This window comes from Papilio machaon, chromosome 14 (assembly GCF_912999745.1).
Source record: "Papilio machaon chromosome 14, ilPapMach1.1, whole genome shotgun sequence".
In the NCBI taxonomy this organism is placed as follows: domain Eukaryota; kingdom Metazoa; phylum Arthropoda; class Insecta; order Lepidoptera; family Papilionidae; genus Papilio; species Papilio machaon.
In genome coordinates, this window is record NC_059999.1 from 1694238 (window position 1) to 1707562 (window position 13325).

Sequence of the window (13325 nt, forward strand, 5' to 3'; positions counted from 1 at the left end):
CAATATGAAAAAATCCTACTAACAAAGAGGTGTGTAAATTTAGGCCAGAAATAAATTAGTAACAATTTTATGTTGTATTGACCTCAGTTTGCTTAACAAATTAAATATTCTGGTTAATAAAAATTAATAATAAAGTAATAAGAAAAAAGACCAACAATTATTCTTCAATTTAGTAGTACCTCTTACATACAAATAAACAAAATAATTTATATACAAAATAAAGTATTTTTACTTACTGCCATGATAACTGCTATGAATAATGTTCCCGTATTAAGTGGGTAGTAACAAAAGAACTTTTTAGGTGCAATAGTTTCCCAATTCATGTTCGATAAAAGCACTTTAAACTTAAATTGTTTTATATAATAATTAGATTAGCAATTACATAAGTGAATTGAGGTTATGTGCGGAAATTGACATTTTATATCAAAGAGTATGTAAAAACTTCGTAGTAGTTACATACTCTTAGTGTTTTATATATTTTTTAATATTGCAGATTAAAGTGAAATGCAACGGTTTTGCGCAAATCTACAATGAAAACTTTTCATAAATACCAATTTATTTATTTCAAATTAATAAAATAATAAAAAATGCATTTTTACTATGCATTATTAATGGTAACTGATAATGTTTGTCCTTTAATAACTTTTGTCTCAATCCAATATCCAAAAACAACCATCGACAAATAGATAAGAATTCCTGGAAATAAAAAAAAACTGTCTGAAAAATGTAACTATAGTACCTGTAGTCAAATAAGACTTTTTAACCGGTGAGAAAAGTGCTGTTATCACGATTATTCTGTCAGGGTATATAAAAAACCTACACTTAAGCGTAGAAAACGACATACAAGAAAAAAAATAGTAACAACAGCAGTACAAAGTGGATCTTATGACATTTTTGACGTTAACAGGGGGCGCTAAAATAGCACTAATGAGCTGTCATAATTTAGTTTGATTTATGCCCACCGATACAAGGAGCCTTGTCAGAGAGAGGCTCTGATGTCACGGTGAATACTGTCAGAAAATATGTAATCCCTACATGGACATAGAAAATCGCATAAAAGAAAAAAATCCATCACAACTACAATAAGAAAAGGACCTTCTGACACTTTTTTGACATTGACAGAGTGGCGGTAGTGAGTTATCATAATTAAGTTTGACTTATGTCTCTTCTTAAATTAAACATTTTTTAATATTCACCGATAGCTAATAATCCAAATATCATAGAAAGTATCCAGGTGACGAAGCTTACTTCCAAGCTGTATATACACAGCAATACAATTAGTAGTAGAAACATTTGTGCCAACCATACATCTGTTATAATCACCGAACATAGTAACAGTATTCGTTTACTCTGAAAAATGAAAAATATCTAACAAATACTTCGAGTCGTGAAACATTTGCAGCTAGGCACTTAACAGGCACTTAAGTTAACATAACTGCCGTATTTAGAATTATTTAAGCAGTTAAATAATCCCTTAGTATAGAATTTCTACTTTAAGAAATACCCTTAGTGACCATGAGACGTATCTTAGTGAGGCAGTTAGTATGAATATTCGTTTGTATTGCATAATACATTGTTTTCAAAGAAAAGAAATGCTCGTGCATATTATATGATGTTTTATTGTTCAACAGAAAACAGAAACGTTTAAATTTTATGAAACACTAGCTGTCGCCCGCGACTCCGTCCGCGCGCAGTTAAAAAAAATGAAAAATAGAGGTTGGCCGATTCTCAGACCTACTGAATATGCTCACAAAATTTCATGAGAATCGGTCAAGCCGTTTCGGAGGAGTACGGGAACGAAAACTGTGACACGAGAATTTTATATATTAGATAAAAACGCAATGCAACAGAAATTTTGCAAGATTTCGTTTTTAAAAACCTTACTTAACTTATATGTGTATGATTGAAACTATGATGCAATTTTTTGAAGTTCTTTTTTTAAATGGGCAAACGATCGAGCGGCCACCTGATTTCGCTAGAATAGCGAAGCGAACACTGTCTATAGACATCTCCAACAAGTTGCGGATGCGTTGCCTACCTTAAATGGACAGAGGAGCATAAAGTAGTAGAGTACCCTCTTCGGGTATTTCCTCTAACCCGAGTCAAATTCCATCCTTTCCTTATACTAAAGTGCTTTGTGTGAAGTTAACGAACTTAGAAAATACATTCTTACCTTTAACACTGCCCATATTAATGTAAGATTTATAACAATTATGATAACGTTATAAATAACAGCTATAACATGAAAACTGAACGCAGTTCTCCATACAAATTTCGGGCATAATTTATTATTCAACTGAAATACTTGTACAAGCAAAATTATGCAACTTGTCAAAGCGATACACTGAAATCACAATAAAACTTATAGATTTGTAATAAAATATTTCTCATACCTAATTCAAGTTTGATATTTCTAATACACCGTAATATATACACAAATAGAGATTATTTATAAGAAGAACTAATTTAGATATTGCTTCTACGAGGTAATAAATCATATCATTATTGGCCAACAAACAACCAAATTAGTGAACAAATAAATTTAATACAAAATTGTACAGTCCATTAAAACTTGTTACTTACACTCATGAATACGCCTACAAATAGTGAACCCGTTTTTAAAGTAAAATAACATAGAAAATTTTTAGGAACCAAATATTTTACGATCATTTTCTTAATTATATATTAAAATTGAAAACAACTGTTAAAAAGATAATAATTTTTATTTGATCAATTCAAGCCTACTTGATTCCTTTCTATGGTCTAATGTAACGATGAAAAGTACACATAGTTTGTCTTTATAAAATATGTAAATGAATAATAATAGATTCTAATTTTAATAGATAATAGATTCTAATTCTAATTAATATGAAATATTAATGATATTATATTCAATAATCTTACTAACATTATAAATGCGACTGTTTAGATGGATAAATGTTTGTTTGAAGGTATCTCTGGAACGGCACAACGGATCTTGATAAAATTTGGCACATATATAGAACATGATCTGGAATAACACATAGGCTACTTATTATATTTTTAATTCCGCGTGGACGACAGCTAGTCTTTTATACGTGAGTTTTCGCTGCCAAGACATTTGTATAACGATAATATTATCTACTAATTTGAAATCCAAAAAAAAAATGATAAAAGTATCCACGACACAATAGACCAGAAAACTGATACTTAAGGCCCTTCGTATCCAAGACAACATAAATCTTCGAAACCCGTTGCTTTTAGTCGTTAAACGACTTGCGCAATAAAATGTCACCCAGACACGTGTTGCCGACATTTTGTTAGTAACTAGAAACTTGTAAAGGTCTTCGATTTCAAAAATACTAACATGTACACGTATTCATCAATAGCAAGTGTTCATGGTAGGAAGGATACGGACGGATAAATGGGTGCATAATTTTGAATATGTGTACAAGTTTCTGAAGTTTATGTATACACACTTATGCAACTGACTGTACAATTGATTCTTAAATGTAAAAATAAAGTTTACCCAAAATTTATTACATTTACATATGTATATTTAAAAACAATAATACAGTTTTATTTACTTTTGTATACAACTTGTGGTAAAACAGTATTTATACTGAAAAGTTGGAATAAATATTCATCTTCAGGTGAGTTTTAATTAGGTAATATTAACATAGCTTCAATGTAAAGTAAATAAGCAAAGAGGTTAGGACTTTACTCATTAAAACTGTAAACAATGTTAAAATGTATCAAAACAATTTTCATATTATTTCTATTTAAACAAATTATAGTTGTTTAACAAAACAATATACACTACCAAAACAACAGTACACAATATATTTTTTACTCTGTTTTTATGATAAAATTTATTTATTTTGTACGCCTTTTTCAGGCGTTAGATATAATTTATTTTATATCAATATATCAAAAAACTTTTGAAAAATTGTAAGCACTACTTTATGACGTCATCGAATGAAAGATAATGACTCATACGAATAAGGGCCAATGTGCAAATTGACAACTTTTCAAGAGAGGCTCTGAAAGTTTCTACCATATAGGAAAATACGCCGCATAGGAACTTTTACTTCAGCAAAGAATTAAATTTACACATGTAAATGTGTATTTTGTTTAGTGTATGTTGTTAGCGGTTTTTCGGTCACGTCTGCAGACGTAATGACGAGTCTATCGAGCGCTTGGTGATGCAGGGGAAATTAGAGGGCACCAGACCACGGGGAAGGTCGCCCATGAGATGGATCGACCAGATTAGAGCGGCTGTAGCTGTCCCCCTGCACGAATGTACAAAAAAGGCAGAGAGTAGGGAGAAGTGGCGGCAATTAGTACAGCGGGTCACCGATACCTGATGACCACGACCAGTCTGAAAAGACTGCAGCGATGAAGAAGAAGATGTTGTTAGCTAAAGAAAAGGTCAACACATAAAAGTAAAAATCAATTTGTTACTTTGGCCCTTATACAAAGGACTCATCGATATAATTTGCAGAAGCAGTTTTACTGTTATAGAAAATATTTCATAAAATTATATTTCTATGATACTATCATCAACAATAAAAACTATTGTGATACATGAACAATTGCACGGAAATGAAAAGTGTGGCGGAACAAATAGATTTGATACGTGCGAATCTAATATTGTTGACTTAACTAAATATTATTTTAATTTAATATATTGATTGTGACACCAAAGAAGCTATTTTAATAATGAATGAACATTAACACGTAAAAAGGTATTTAATAATAATTGTCTCGAACACTAAACTTAAATACTCATGTGATGCCTAAATATTTTTAAAATAAAATAATTAATTAAAAAAATTGATATCTAATTTGTAAAATATTTAATGGAATTAAGATTATTTGATTATTACATTTAAACCTAAGTCCATAATTTCGTGGTCGCACTTTCGTAACATGTAATGCTAGTTTCACAGTTACCATTTTGTGTACAGACTTTTACGCATGTAGTAAAATGATTGGTTGTTAGTATCATTTGGCTTCATCATATAAATTTGTTCAAAATTATTATTTCTATAATCTATTTTTCTTTTTCAGATAAAAATTTATACTTAGTTTATTTTTTAAGGATTGTGTTTTGTCTCAGTGTTTATGGAGCGAACTTACGTCGTCAGGAATCTGCTAAGCTTAGTATCAGTTCAATGTTTGAATCTGTGGTTCCTGCGGCCATACATCCCTTAATTGCTGCTGGTTCATACAAATGTAAGTAGATGTAGAACAAAAAAATATACCAGACATAACCTGGATTAAATTTGACGGTAATACTTGACAATAATATAATATTATAAAACAGTTTCGGCAGTGAGATTTCAGTGTACACAGTGTACAGCGACAGTAATTCAAATAGACGTAAAGAAACATATTTACTTTCCTTATTTCTCTTCTTTTCGTCTATACCGCTGTTTTTCAGTTAACTTATTTTTTTGTTTAATAACGTTTATTTTCTAGGTGAAACTATAAAAAGATTTTTCGGTTTGACGTACGATCAAATGCAAGAAAAAAAAGTACCTTTTTACGACAACCTTAACATCGATTTTGTCACGAACAGTGGTAATGTAAAACTGAATTTAACCGCTTCAGAATTATTGGACAGATTGTTAGACAATACAAAAATGACTGTTGTATTAACTCACGGCTTTATGGAGAGTTCGGACGGGATAATGGCAAAAGCTCTGACGTCAGAGCTATTAAAGAAAAAAGATATGGACGTATTAGTTTTAGATGGACGAAATATTATATCATACGAGTATTTCCGGTCGACGACGTATGTAAGATTCATTGGAGAAAAATTAGGATCAGTATTAAGTGAAATAATAAAAAGTAAGTTTGATTTAATACATTTACTCTTGGTTTCTCAGACCAAAATCTCTACATAAAACATATCGTTATCCCTGTCATTATCTTTGACAAAATATAGATAACAATATGTTTGAATCAGGGATTTTTATCTCAAAAACTCATTATTAAACAATTGAAATATCATATCCTAATAATTTTAGTCTGAAGATCTGGATGAAGTTTTGAACTTATAAACCCAACGCCTATCGCCAATTTTACAACCTAGGTGAAAGTTTATAGTGTTCATTATCAATGTTATACTTGGAAATAACACAAAATATTAAAAATATAGTTCTTTGTATTTTGAGTGCGATATACATTATTTATTTTTCAGAGGGTCAAGACTCAAACAATATAATTATAATCGGACATAGCCTGGGAGCGCACATTGCTGGAATAGCTGGCAAAAGAATTAAAAAGTTGACGGGTAAAGCCATTGGTCGTATCATAGCTCTGGATCCCGCGGGACCTTGTTTTATTAACATCAGTCGGGATTACCGTTTGGACAAAGATGACGCAGTATACGTCGATGTAATACATACCAACGGTGGTATATTGGGACTAAAAGAGCCTGTAGGTAAATACATGTAGGTAAGGAAAGTTTAGGAAAGATGACTTCTAATTTCACGCGAATAATTTTTAATAGTCTAACATTTATGTAAAAGGTAGATTAACTTTCATGAGTGTTATCTTCTAATCGTGGATTTCTGATACTATAATTCCCGTTTAAAACATATTATCACTGTTTCGTCAAAGACAATTAAAGAGATGATATGTTTTATACAGAGATTTCAGATTTTATAGAGAGATCTCAGAAACCAACGGTAAATGACGTACATTCCAGAATTACAACATATATGTGTATATATATTTTTACTTATAACAGTCAATGGGTTCTTTTTAATAAAATAATAATAAAATAATGAATCAGAAAAACATTGATATAAATAAAAATACAAGTTAAGTTACGTGTTTTGTTACGACAAAGTCAACACAACATAACAAGTTAAGAAAAAGTTTGGATATTATTTCTCATTATTATCCTATATTATCTTCTTGTTCCTGAAATGTTTGGATACATTAATAAAAACTTTAACTAAAAGTATCAAATATAACGTGACCTTAGTAGTCGCTGGATCGTATTCGTCAAATACGTGTTTGTCAAATTATTTGATGGTATGGTGCTTTGTTTGATGATTTTGTTCATGAATTAATAGTTTTACGATTTTCTTAAACATACAAGTTTGACGAAAAATTTGATCTATTACCAGGCCCATTGGTTGTTACTAAATTAATTTAGAAAAAATTGTCATTTACTAATTGTGTTGTAAATTACAGGTCACAAAGATTTCTATCCTAACGGTGGGTCATCTCAGCCGGGTTGTTTTCTTTCGACCTGCGATCACAGTAGAGCTTGGGAATTACTTGCAGAATCTCTTACATTCCCTCAACATTTTCTCGGTACGACAATATTCAAACATCAAAATTAAATTTAATATTTGATTTATACTTCGCATTGTATAATTGTAGTCTAATAAGAGACGACATACATGCATTTCATCAAGCAGTTTCTTTATTTAGCGGAGTCTGCAAACTGTGGTCCGTGTATGGTGAACGTCTACTGCTGATTGCCATACGCAGACCTTTTGAATTTGGTCACCATTCCTCTTGAATACCTTTTAAATTTGGATAATTGTTTTAGATATACATATGGTTACAAATCTAAATACTTATCATTATAAGTAATCAGATCATACCCTAGGAGCTTGATCCTAAACTAATTGATATAAGAGGGTTTAGGCCTTAGCCTTAGTAATATTTGTCGTTAATACTAAGATCTAATTAGATGTAATTGATTTCAGCTCACAAGTGCAGTAATTGGACAATGTTTCGAGAAGGACATTGTTTAAAAAATGAATTAACATACATGGGAATTAATTCGACTAAAGGCAGTCCTGGAACTTACTTCCTTACAACTAATTCTATATCACCATTTGGAAACAGTTCTACAGGCACTAGATAAAGTGTATGTAAATAAAAAAAATCTAAATGCAAAAGGACCTACTAAAGATCAAATTGATAATTTTTCTTTTTTTTTTAATTCTTCCGAAACAAATTAACATACAGACATTTTCTGTTTATGACTCTTCTAGAGATAAAGAAAGGAAATATTTCATGTTATGAATCAAAATACCAAAACACTAATTAATGTAAGGCCACGTTTTGTGTCTTTTGTAGTGTACAATTTCAGCGATCATTAATATTAAAGCAATAAAATAAAATAGAAATATTATAAGTAATGGATTAATGATATGTTCGGAATGGGAGCTGACGAAGAACCTATTTCTGACACAAGTGAGGGGAGTCAAAGGATCCATAGATGTTAATCTCTTGATAACACCGGCTTCTTTCATTCGAAGTATTCTGAAAACAAACAGACAGATGGAATAAATGAAACGATTAATGTTCAAGAGCCGGATTCTAAAGAGACTGAAGCCGCATTCACATTTGTCTGACGTGTTGTGTCGTGATGCATCAGAAAGGTATCGGTCTCATACAATTAATATGGTTGCGTGCACACTTCTCTGACGCAGTGTGTTGTGATGGCTTGTGTTGTGTCGCGTCAGAAGCGATCCCGGTCCGCGTCAGGATGGGTGAGGTGCGGGGGACGGCGCAGCGACACGACACAGCGGGTCGGACTAGTGTGCACGCGCCATTTTGTTGTGTTGTGACGCGTCAGAAGTTAGACATTCTAAAATACTGATGAAATTTTTCAGCATCACTCTCAAGCTCTTTAACGAGACGATGAAACTCGCCTTTAGTCTCTCTTTTTGTATTTACTGGATGTATCCAATATCTTCTTCTCTTTCTTTGTTTTATTAGAAGTGTTGCCAGTGCCAATAACTGCATATCTTCTTCATAATCTGAATCTGAATCGTATGCTTCATGAAAAAACATTGCGAATGTGTAAACTCTCTGAGAGCTATAACGGAACTGATTAAAAATGCGTCATAACGCGTCATATAGATGTGAACAGTAGCCATCATGACAGAAAGCATCACGACACAACACGTCAGACAAATGTGAATGCGGCTTTAAGGAAAGCAATCGTATTGAAGCCATCAACGACATGTGAAATCTTTAAATAACACACTCACCCCATCTTTAATTGTTCTGTGTACTTAAATTGTTTTCCAACACTGAGATACATTTGTACATTAGAAAATATATCTACTTCTTCTAATTCACAAATTTCTTCATCATTAAATGCTAAAATATATAAGAAATCGTAAAAATAATTAAAAAAATTATTTTAAATTTTTGCATAATCCACACAACAATTACACTAATTACATAATTTTGATGGTGCAAGTACTAAAGTGGAAAAACTAAATTTTCATAAAGAAGACAGAGAACAAGAGATACTAACTCCTGGCAATGGCAGAATAAACAGTCGGGTAATCGCACAATAAAGCCGTCTTCTCTGACCGTACTGCCTCTAAACCGGCCGATAGATTAATAAATTTTGTGTACGTTAATTTCCTGGCCATTTCATTCATTTCTATATTAACGGAGTTTAACTGTAAAAAAAAATGAAGGAGCAAACTTAGTGTTTTTTTTATCTACATATATAAAAGAAAGTCGTGTTAGTTACACTATTTATAACTCAAGAACGGCTGAATCGATTTGACTGAAAATTGGTGGGCAGGTAGCTTAGAACCAGGAAACGGACATAGGATAATTTTTACCCCGTTTTCTATTTTTTATTCCGTGCGGACGGAGTCGCGGGTAAAAGCTAGTTTAAAGTAATTATAATTCTGACTTACTCTTCTTTCGGTGGCCAATTTCATGTTTTCCAAGATTCTTAATTTATAATCACTATGAGCCAAGGCTTCTATGTCCGTTTCACCTTCCTTTTCGGTAACGATGAATGAAAGGAGATTGGAAGTGTAGAAAGAATTGGTAATGTAAGCAAAGATGACAAAGACAAAGTAAGCCATTCTTTGAGACCAGAAAATTGACGGCGACGGTAAAGCTGAAATGTTTCTTGAGTTGAAACGAAAGTTTCCACGGATAAAATATTTAAACGAAAACAAACGTAAAGTCATTTCATTATCATTAAAAAATCTACTAAGAGACACTATATTTTAAAACAAGTTTTGGGTCATTGATATTTTGGACTTCATTTAGTGGGATGGTTAATTTTCATAAATTCTAAAAAGCTCATTGAACTTTAGAACCTTAGGTTCGAGGCAAAATATGTAGCGTTTCCATTACCTATCTACCTCGATAAAGGTAATGGTAGCTTGATTTTATTTAACGATCACAGCATATCAAATGGTTATTATATAACTAGAAAATTTTATGTAATACTGAAAATACGCTTATCGTCAAACCGCGTTTACTCATAAAGAAGACGTATTTTAAAAAATCGTTTTTAAAGAATCAAATATGACTATACTTACAATGTTGACAGAAAACTCCAAATGCTATATAGAATTCGTATATAAAATTGCATTCCAAACGACCAACGATAAAATTCTCCCATCTCCGAACTACATAGAATATAATTGTTACCAATATAATAATACCTAAAATACAAAGCCATACGGATTTTGCAAATGGTAGACTATAGTATGGACGCATAATAGCATTGGTTTCCCTTCGAAGAATAAATCCGAACCTAAAAATAGAAAACATGTCTCTGAGGAGTGCAAAAAATGAAGAAAGTAAAGAAAAGAAGTCAAGACCAAAAAATTAGGAAACAATGCACATAGAGATAGAAATATACTTTTCACAATATATACATAAATTTATTAATACTTCAACTAATTTCCAACTTGACCGTAAACACGATTCCTTATCATAACTGACAGATCATAACTATTATTCCAGAGATTGTATCAATAATGTAGAAAGTTAGTAGACCATAAATTTAATAGTCAATGTACATATTCAACCAATTGTATTCGGCAAATATAAAAAGGCATACATCAAATACCTCCAAACAAATATCGCTTCTACAGGACTTGCATTATTTACCAGTTCATTGGTAATAGCCATCAGCTTGAGGTAGATGTCGACTGTTTCATTCCAAAATGTAGAAGCAGACACATCTGCACTTTTTGTTCTTGAAATACTGCTTTCTGGAGTTACGAATGTTATACTGAAATGGAAAAATGTACACAAAAGTGAGGACTAGAGTTTAAAATCTCCCCACATATAATTTTTTTTTTTATAGCACAAGGTGGCAAACGAGCAAACGGCAACTGCAAATGCAGATGCGTTGCCTACCTCTAATCAACGGAACAGGGGACGCACAGAAAGAGGATATTTCTCCTTCCTATGCGTCCCCTCTTCCGCCAAATCCACTTCCACTTCCCATCCTTTCCTAATAAGAAAAGGGTGGGAAGGGAAAGAGGACTAAAATTAGACCTCCGGTACCACACTCATCAGACGAAACACGGAATAGCTTCCACTTCACGCCTGTCTTCTGTGTGGTTCGTGGTATTACACCGGTCGACCCGGCCAATTCGTGCACCCAACAAATATTGTTGTTGCGGGATCTACCACTGTTAAAATTTAAATGTCATGGATTGAAATAAATTTTTCTATCTTCCTTCCCTTCCTTCTAATGAAGCATTTCTAGACTGATCGTGAAAATAAAGAAATTGGTGAAGGTAATTTTTAAATTATAATACTTGATTATTCTAAAATGCTTACTTAAAACTCAAAGTAAATAACAATTATTAATACAACGACAATTACTTAAGGTAATACATTTGCTGGAGTATCAATATAACTCTACAGCTAAGAGCATTTTGTCTCCACGCCGGATCGAACTGATGAATTGCTTCCAGCTCATCCACATGATTGCAGTCAAAAAGGGTCATAGCTCTAAAACTTTCCACCATTTTTTAAAACTAAAGAATTTTAGTTGCAGCCATGTACAAAAGATAGACTACTGGATATAGCAAGTTAAGAGAGTAGACTAGTTGTATAATTTGATAAAATACTGCAATAAATTTAGTGAACGAAGTACGCTATTACATCGCCTATCATAATGTATGTTCAATTTTCTACAGACTTGGTGAAAAAAATAACAAAACTTAATTATAATCAAACAGTAAAACCGCTAGTAAACGTACGGTTGAGATAATTAAGAAAACATGAAGTACGCTGTAATGGAAATCAAATATTTGAATATTGAACCAATAATATTGAAGCATTTAAGCAAACATTTCATAGCACAGAGTATCTACTTTAAAGTCATATGTATAAGAAGGTTTTCAACAATCTCGGGAATCACGTGACAGTCTGTTAGTATCGGTTAGTATTGTCGATTCAAAGTGTTAAATTATTAACTGATGATTGGGTATCATTTTTTTAGTCATGATTTTATCTGCTCTCAGATTTCGCAACCATATATGAAAAAAGTTGTTTAATAATTTATAAACATGATAGATGTTTCCTTATAGTTGATTTAATAGGATTCTAGGATTACCTTTTCGCCATGTGATGGAAAATAAATTCTCCCTTTATAATGCAATTTGAGGACGAGCAGATGTAAAAAAAAGAATCACATTTTTGCGAAATATCTACGTGCGTTTTTCAAGAAATTCCACGAAAATAACGTTAACGTTTGAGGTTTCAAGTAATTTCATTCGTCGACAAATCTTTCGTTACCGTGACTCGGAATTTGAAAAAGCTGACTAACGGATCAATTGTTTCGTTGACTGCAAACTTTTCCAGCGTCATACAACTTTCCATTCAATTTCGTTTTTTTTTTTAATATATCACGGAAATTTACTTTTATTTTTAGACCTTGAACATCACAAAAAAATTAAAATATATTTAAGTGAAGCTAACTAAGATTCATTGTGCTAAAGTCAGGAAATACCAAATAGATTTGAATAACACCTTTGGTCTTTGACAACCGAATCATAAAAACTCTTTTAACAGAACTTTATACCAGAAAAGAAAATTAAACAATAATAACATGTCCGAAAGGTCAATCAGTTTGAATCTTATTATTCTGTGGTTAAATTTTGTAAACCTAATTTGGGATTCTGAAACGTTTGTTCATTAATCTTTGACATGCCTTTCAGATTTCACTATATGTAAATTAGAAACGGACATGGCAAAGAGCTACATAATAAATTCTATCACTTTTCGTGGGGGTGAGGTAAATCTGCATAATATCTTGTCGAAAGTTAACGTCTTTATGAAGGCATACTGAACTCAGAAATTTCCACACTCACATAAAACGAGGACACAAGCAAGCACGTTAAAGCTCACTGTTCTTTTCTATGTAACAATTGGGAAAGCGCGACAGGTCCTGTTTTCAAAAGTCAACGAGTTTCGGGAACGATATGTTTTTTTGCATAGTTTAGATCTAAATTTGAACATCATCAGCTACACATGTCCCCACTGAGGGGCTCAGAGGCTACCCTAAGTTAGGGGTGATCAGG

General features: G+C 32.1%; 3 protein-coding genes across 3 annotated transcripts; 1 reads left to right on the forward strand and 2 right to left on the reverse strand.

The window, feature by feature from the left end:
• Nucleotides 1-598: 598 nt before the first annotated feature.
• On the reverse strand, nt 599-2606 carry LOC123721669. The gene is made up of 4 exons (XM_045681067.1): nt 2584-2606; nt 2174-2344; nt 1197-1350; nt 599-696 (listed from the first exon to the last, which is right to left on the reverse strand). Exons 1-4 carry the CDS (start codon nt 2587-2589, stop codon nt 599-601), a joined length of 429 nt encoding a protein of 142 aa, XP_045537023.1. The 5' UTR covers nt 2590-2606.
• Nucleotides 2607-4184: 1578 nt separating this feature from the next.
• LOC106719820 (phospholipase A1) lies at nt 4185-7876 on the forward strand. Its single transcript, XM_014514262.2, has 6 exons — nt 4185-4309; nt 5102-5217; nt 5464-5835; nt 6188-6430; nt 7192-7314; nt 7716-7876. The coding sequence occupies exons 1-6, from the start codon at nt 4185-4187 to the stop codon at nt 7874-7876; spliced, it is 1140 nt and encodes a 379-aa protein (XP_014369748.2).
• A 1131-nt stretch (nt 7877-9007) lies between these two features.
• On the reverse strand, nt 9008-11768 carry LOC106719819. The gene is made up of 6 exons (XM_045681068.1): nt 11623-11768; nt 10856-11020; nt 10320-10537; nt 9681-9889; nt 9284-9434; nt 9008-9123 (listed from the first exon to the last, which is right to left on the reverse strand). The coding sequence occupies exons 1-6, from the start codon at nt 11766-11768 to the stop codon at nt 9008-9010; spliced, it is 1005 nt and encodes a 334-aa protein (XP_045537024.1).
• Between the last annotated feature and the right edge of the window lie 1557 nt (nt 11769-13325).

Coding starts and splice junctions, on each gene's coding strand:
- LOC106719820 (XM_014514262.2), top strand. CDS start 4,185: ATGCAGGGGAAATTAGAGGGCACCAGACCACGGGGAAGGTCGCCCATG. Junction 4,310..5,101: donor AAGGCAGAGAGTAGGGAGAA/GTGGCGGCAATT, acceptor GTTTTGTCTCAG/TGTTTATGGAGCGAACTTAC. Junction 5,836..6,187: donor ATTAAGTGAAATAATAAAAA/GTAAGTTTGATT, acceptor TTTATTTTTCAG/AGGGTCAAGACTCAAACAAT.
- LOC106719819 (XM_045681068.1), bottom strand. CDS start 11,768: ATGGTGGAAAGTTTTAGAGCTATGACCCTTTTTGACTGCAATCATGTG. Junction 11,021..11,622: donor CAGCAAATGTATTACCTTAA/GTAATTGTCGTT, acceptor TTTCCATTTCAG/TATAACATTCGTAACTCCAG. Junction 9,435..9,680: donor AATTGGCCACCGAAAGAAGA/GTAAGTCAGAAT, acceptor TTTTTTTTACAG/TTAAACTCCGTTAATATAGA.
- LOC123721669 (XM_045681067.1), bottom strand. Junction 1,351..2,173: donor TAATATGGGCAGTGTTAAAG/GTAAGAATGTAT, acceptor TTCATTTTTCAG/AGTAAACGAATACTGTTACT. Junction 697..1,196: donor ATTTGGATTATTAGCTATCG/GTGAATATTAAA, acceptor TTTTATTTCCAG/GAATTCTTATCTATTTGTCG.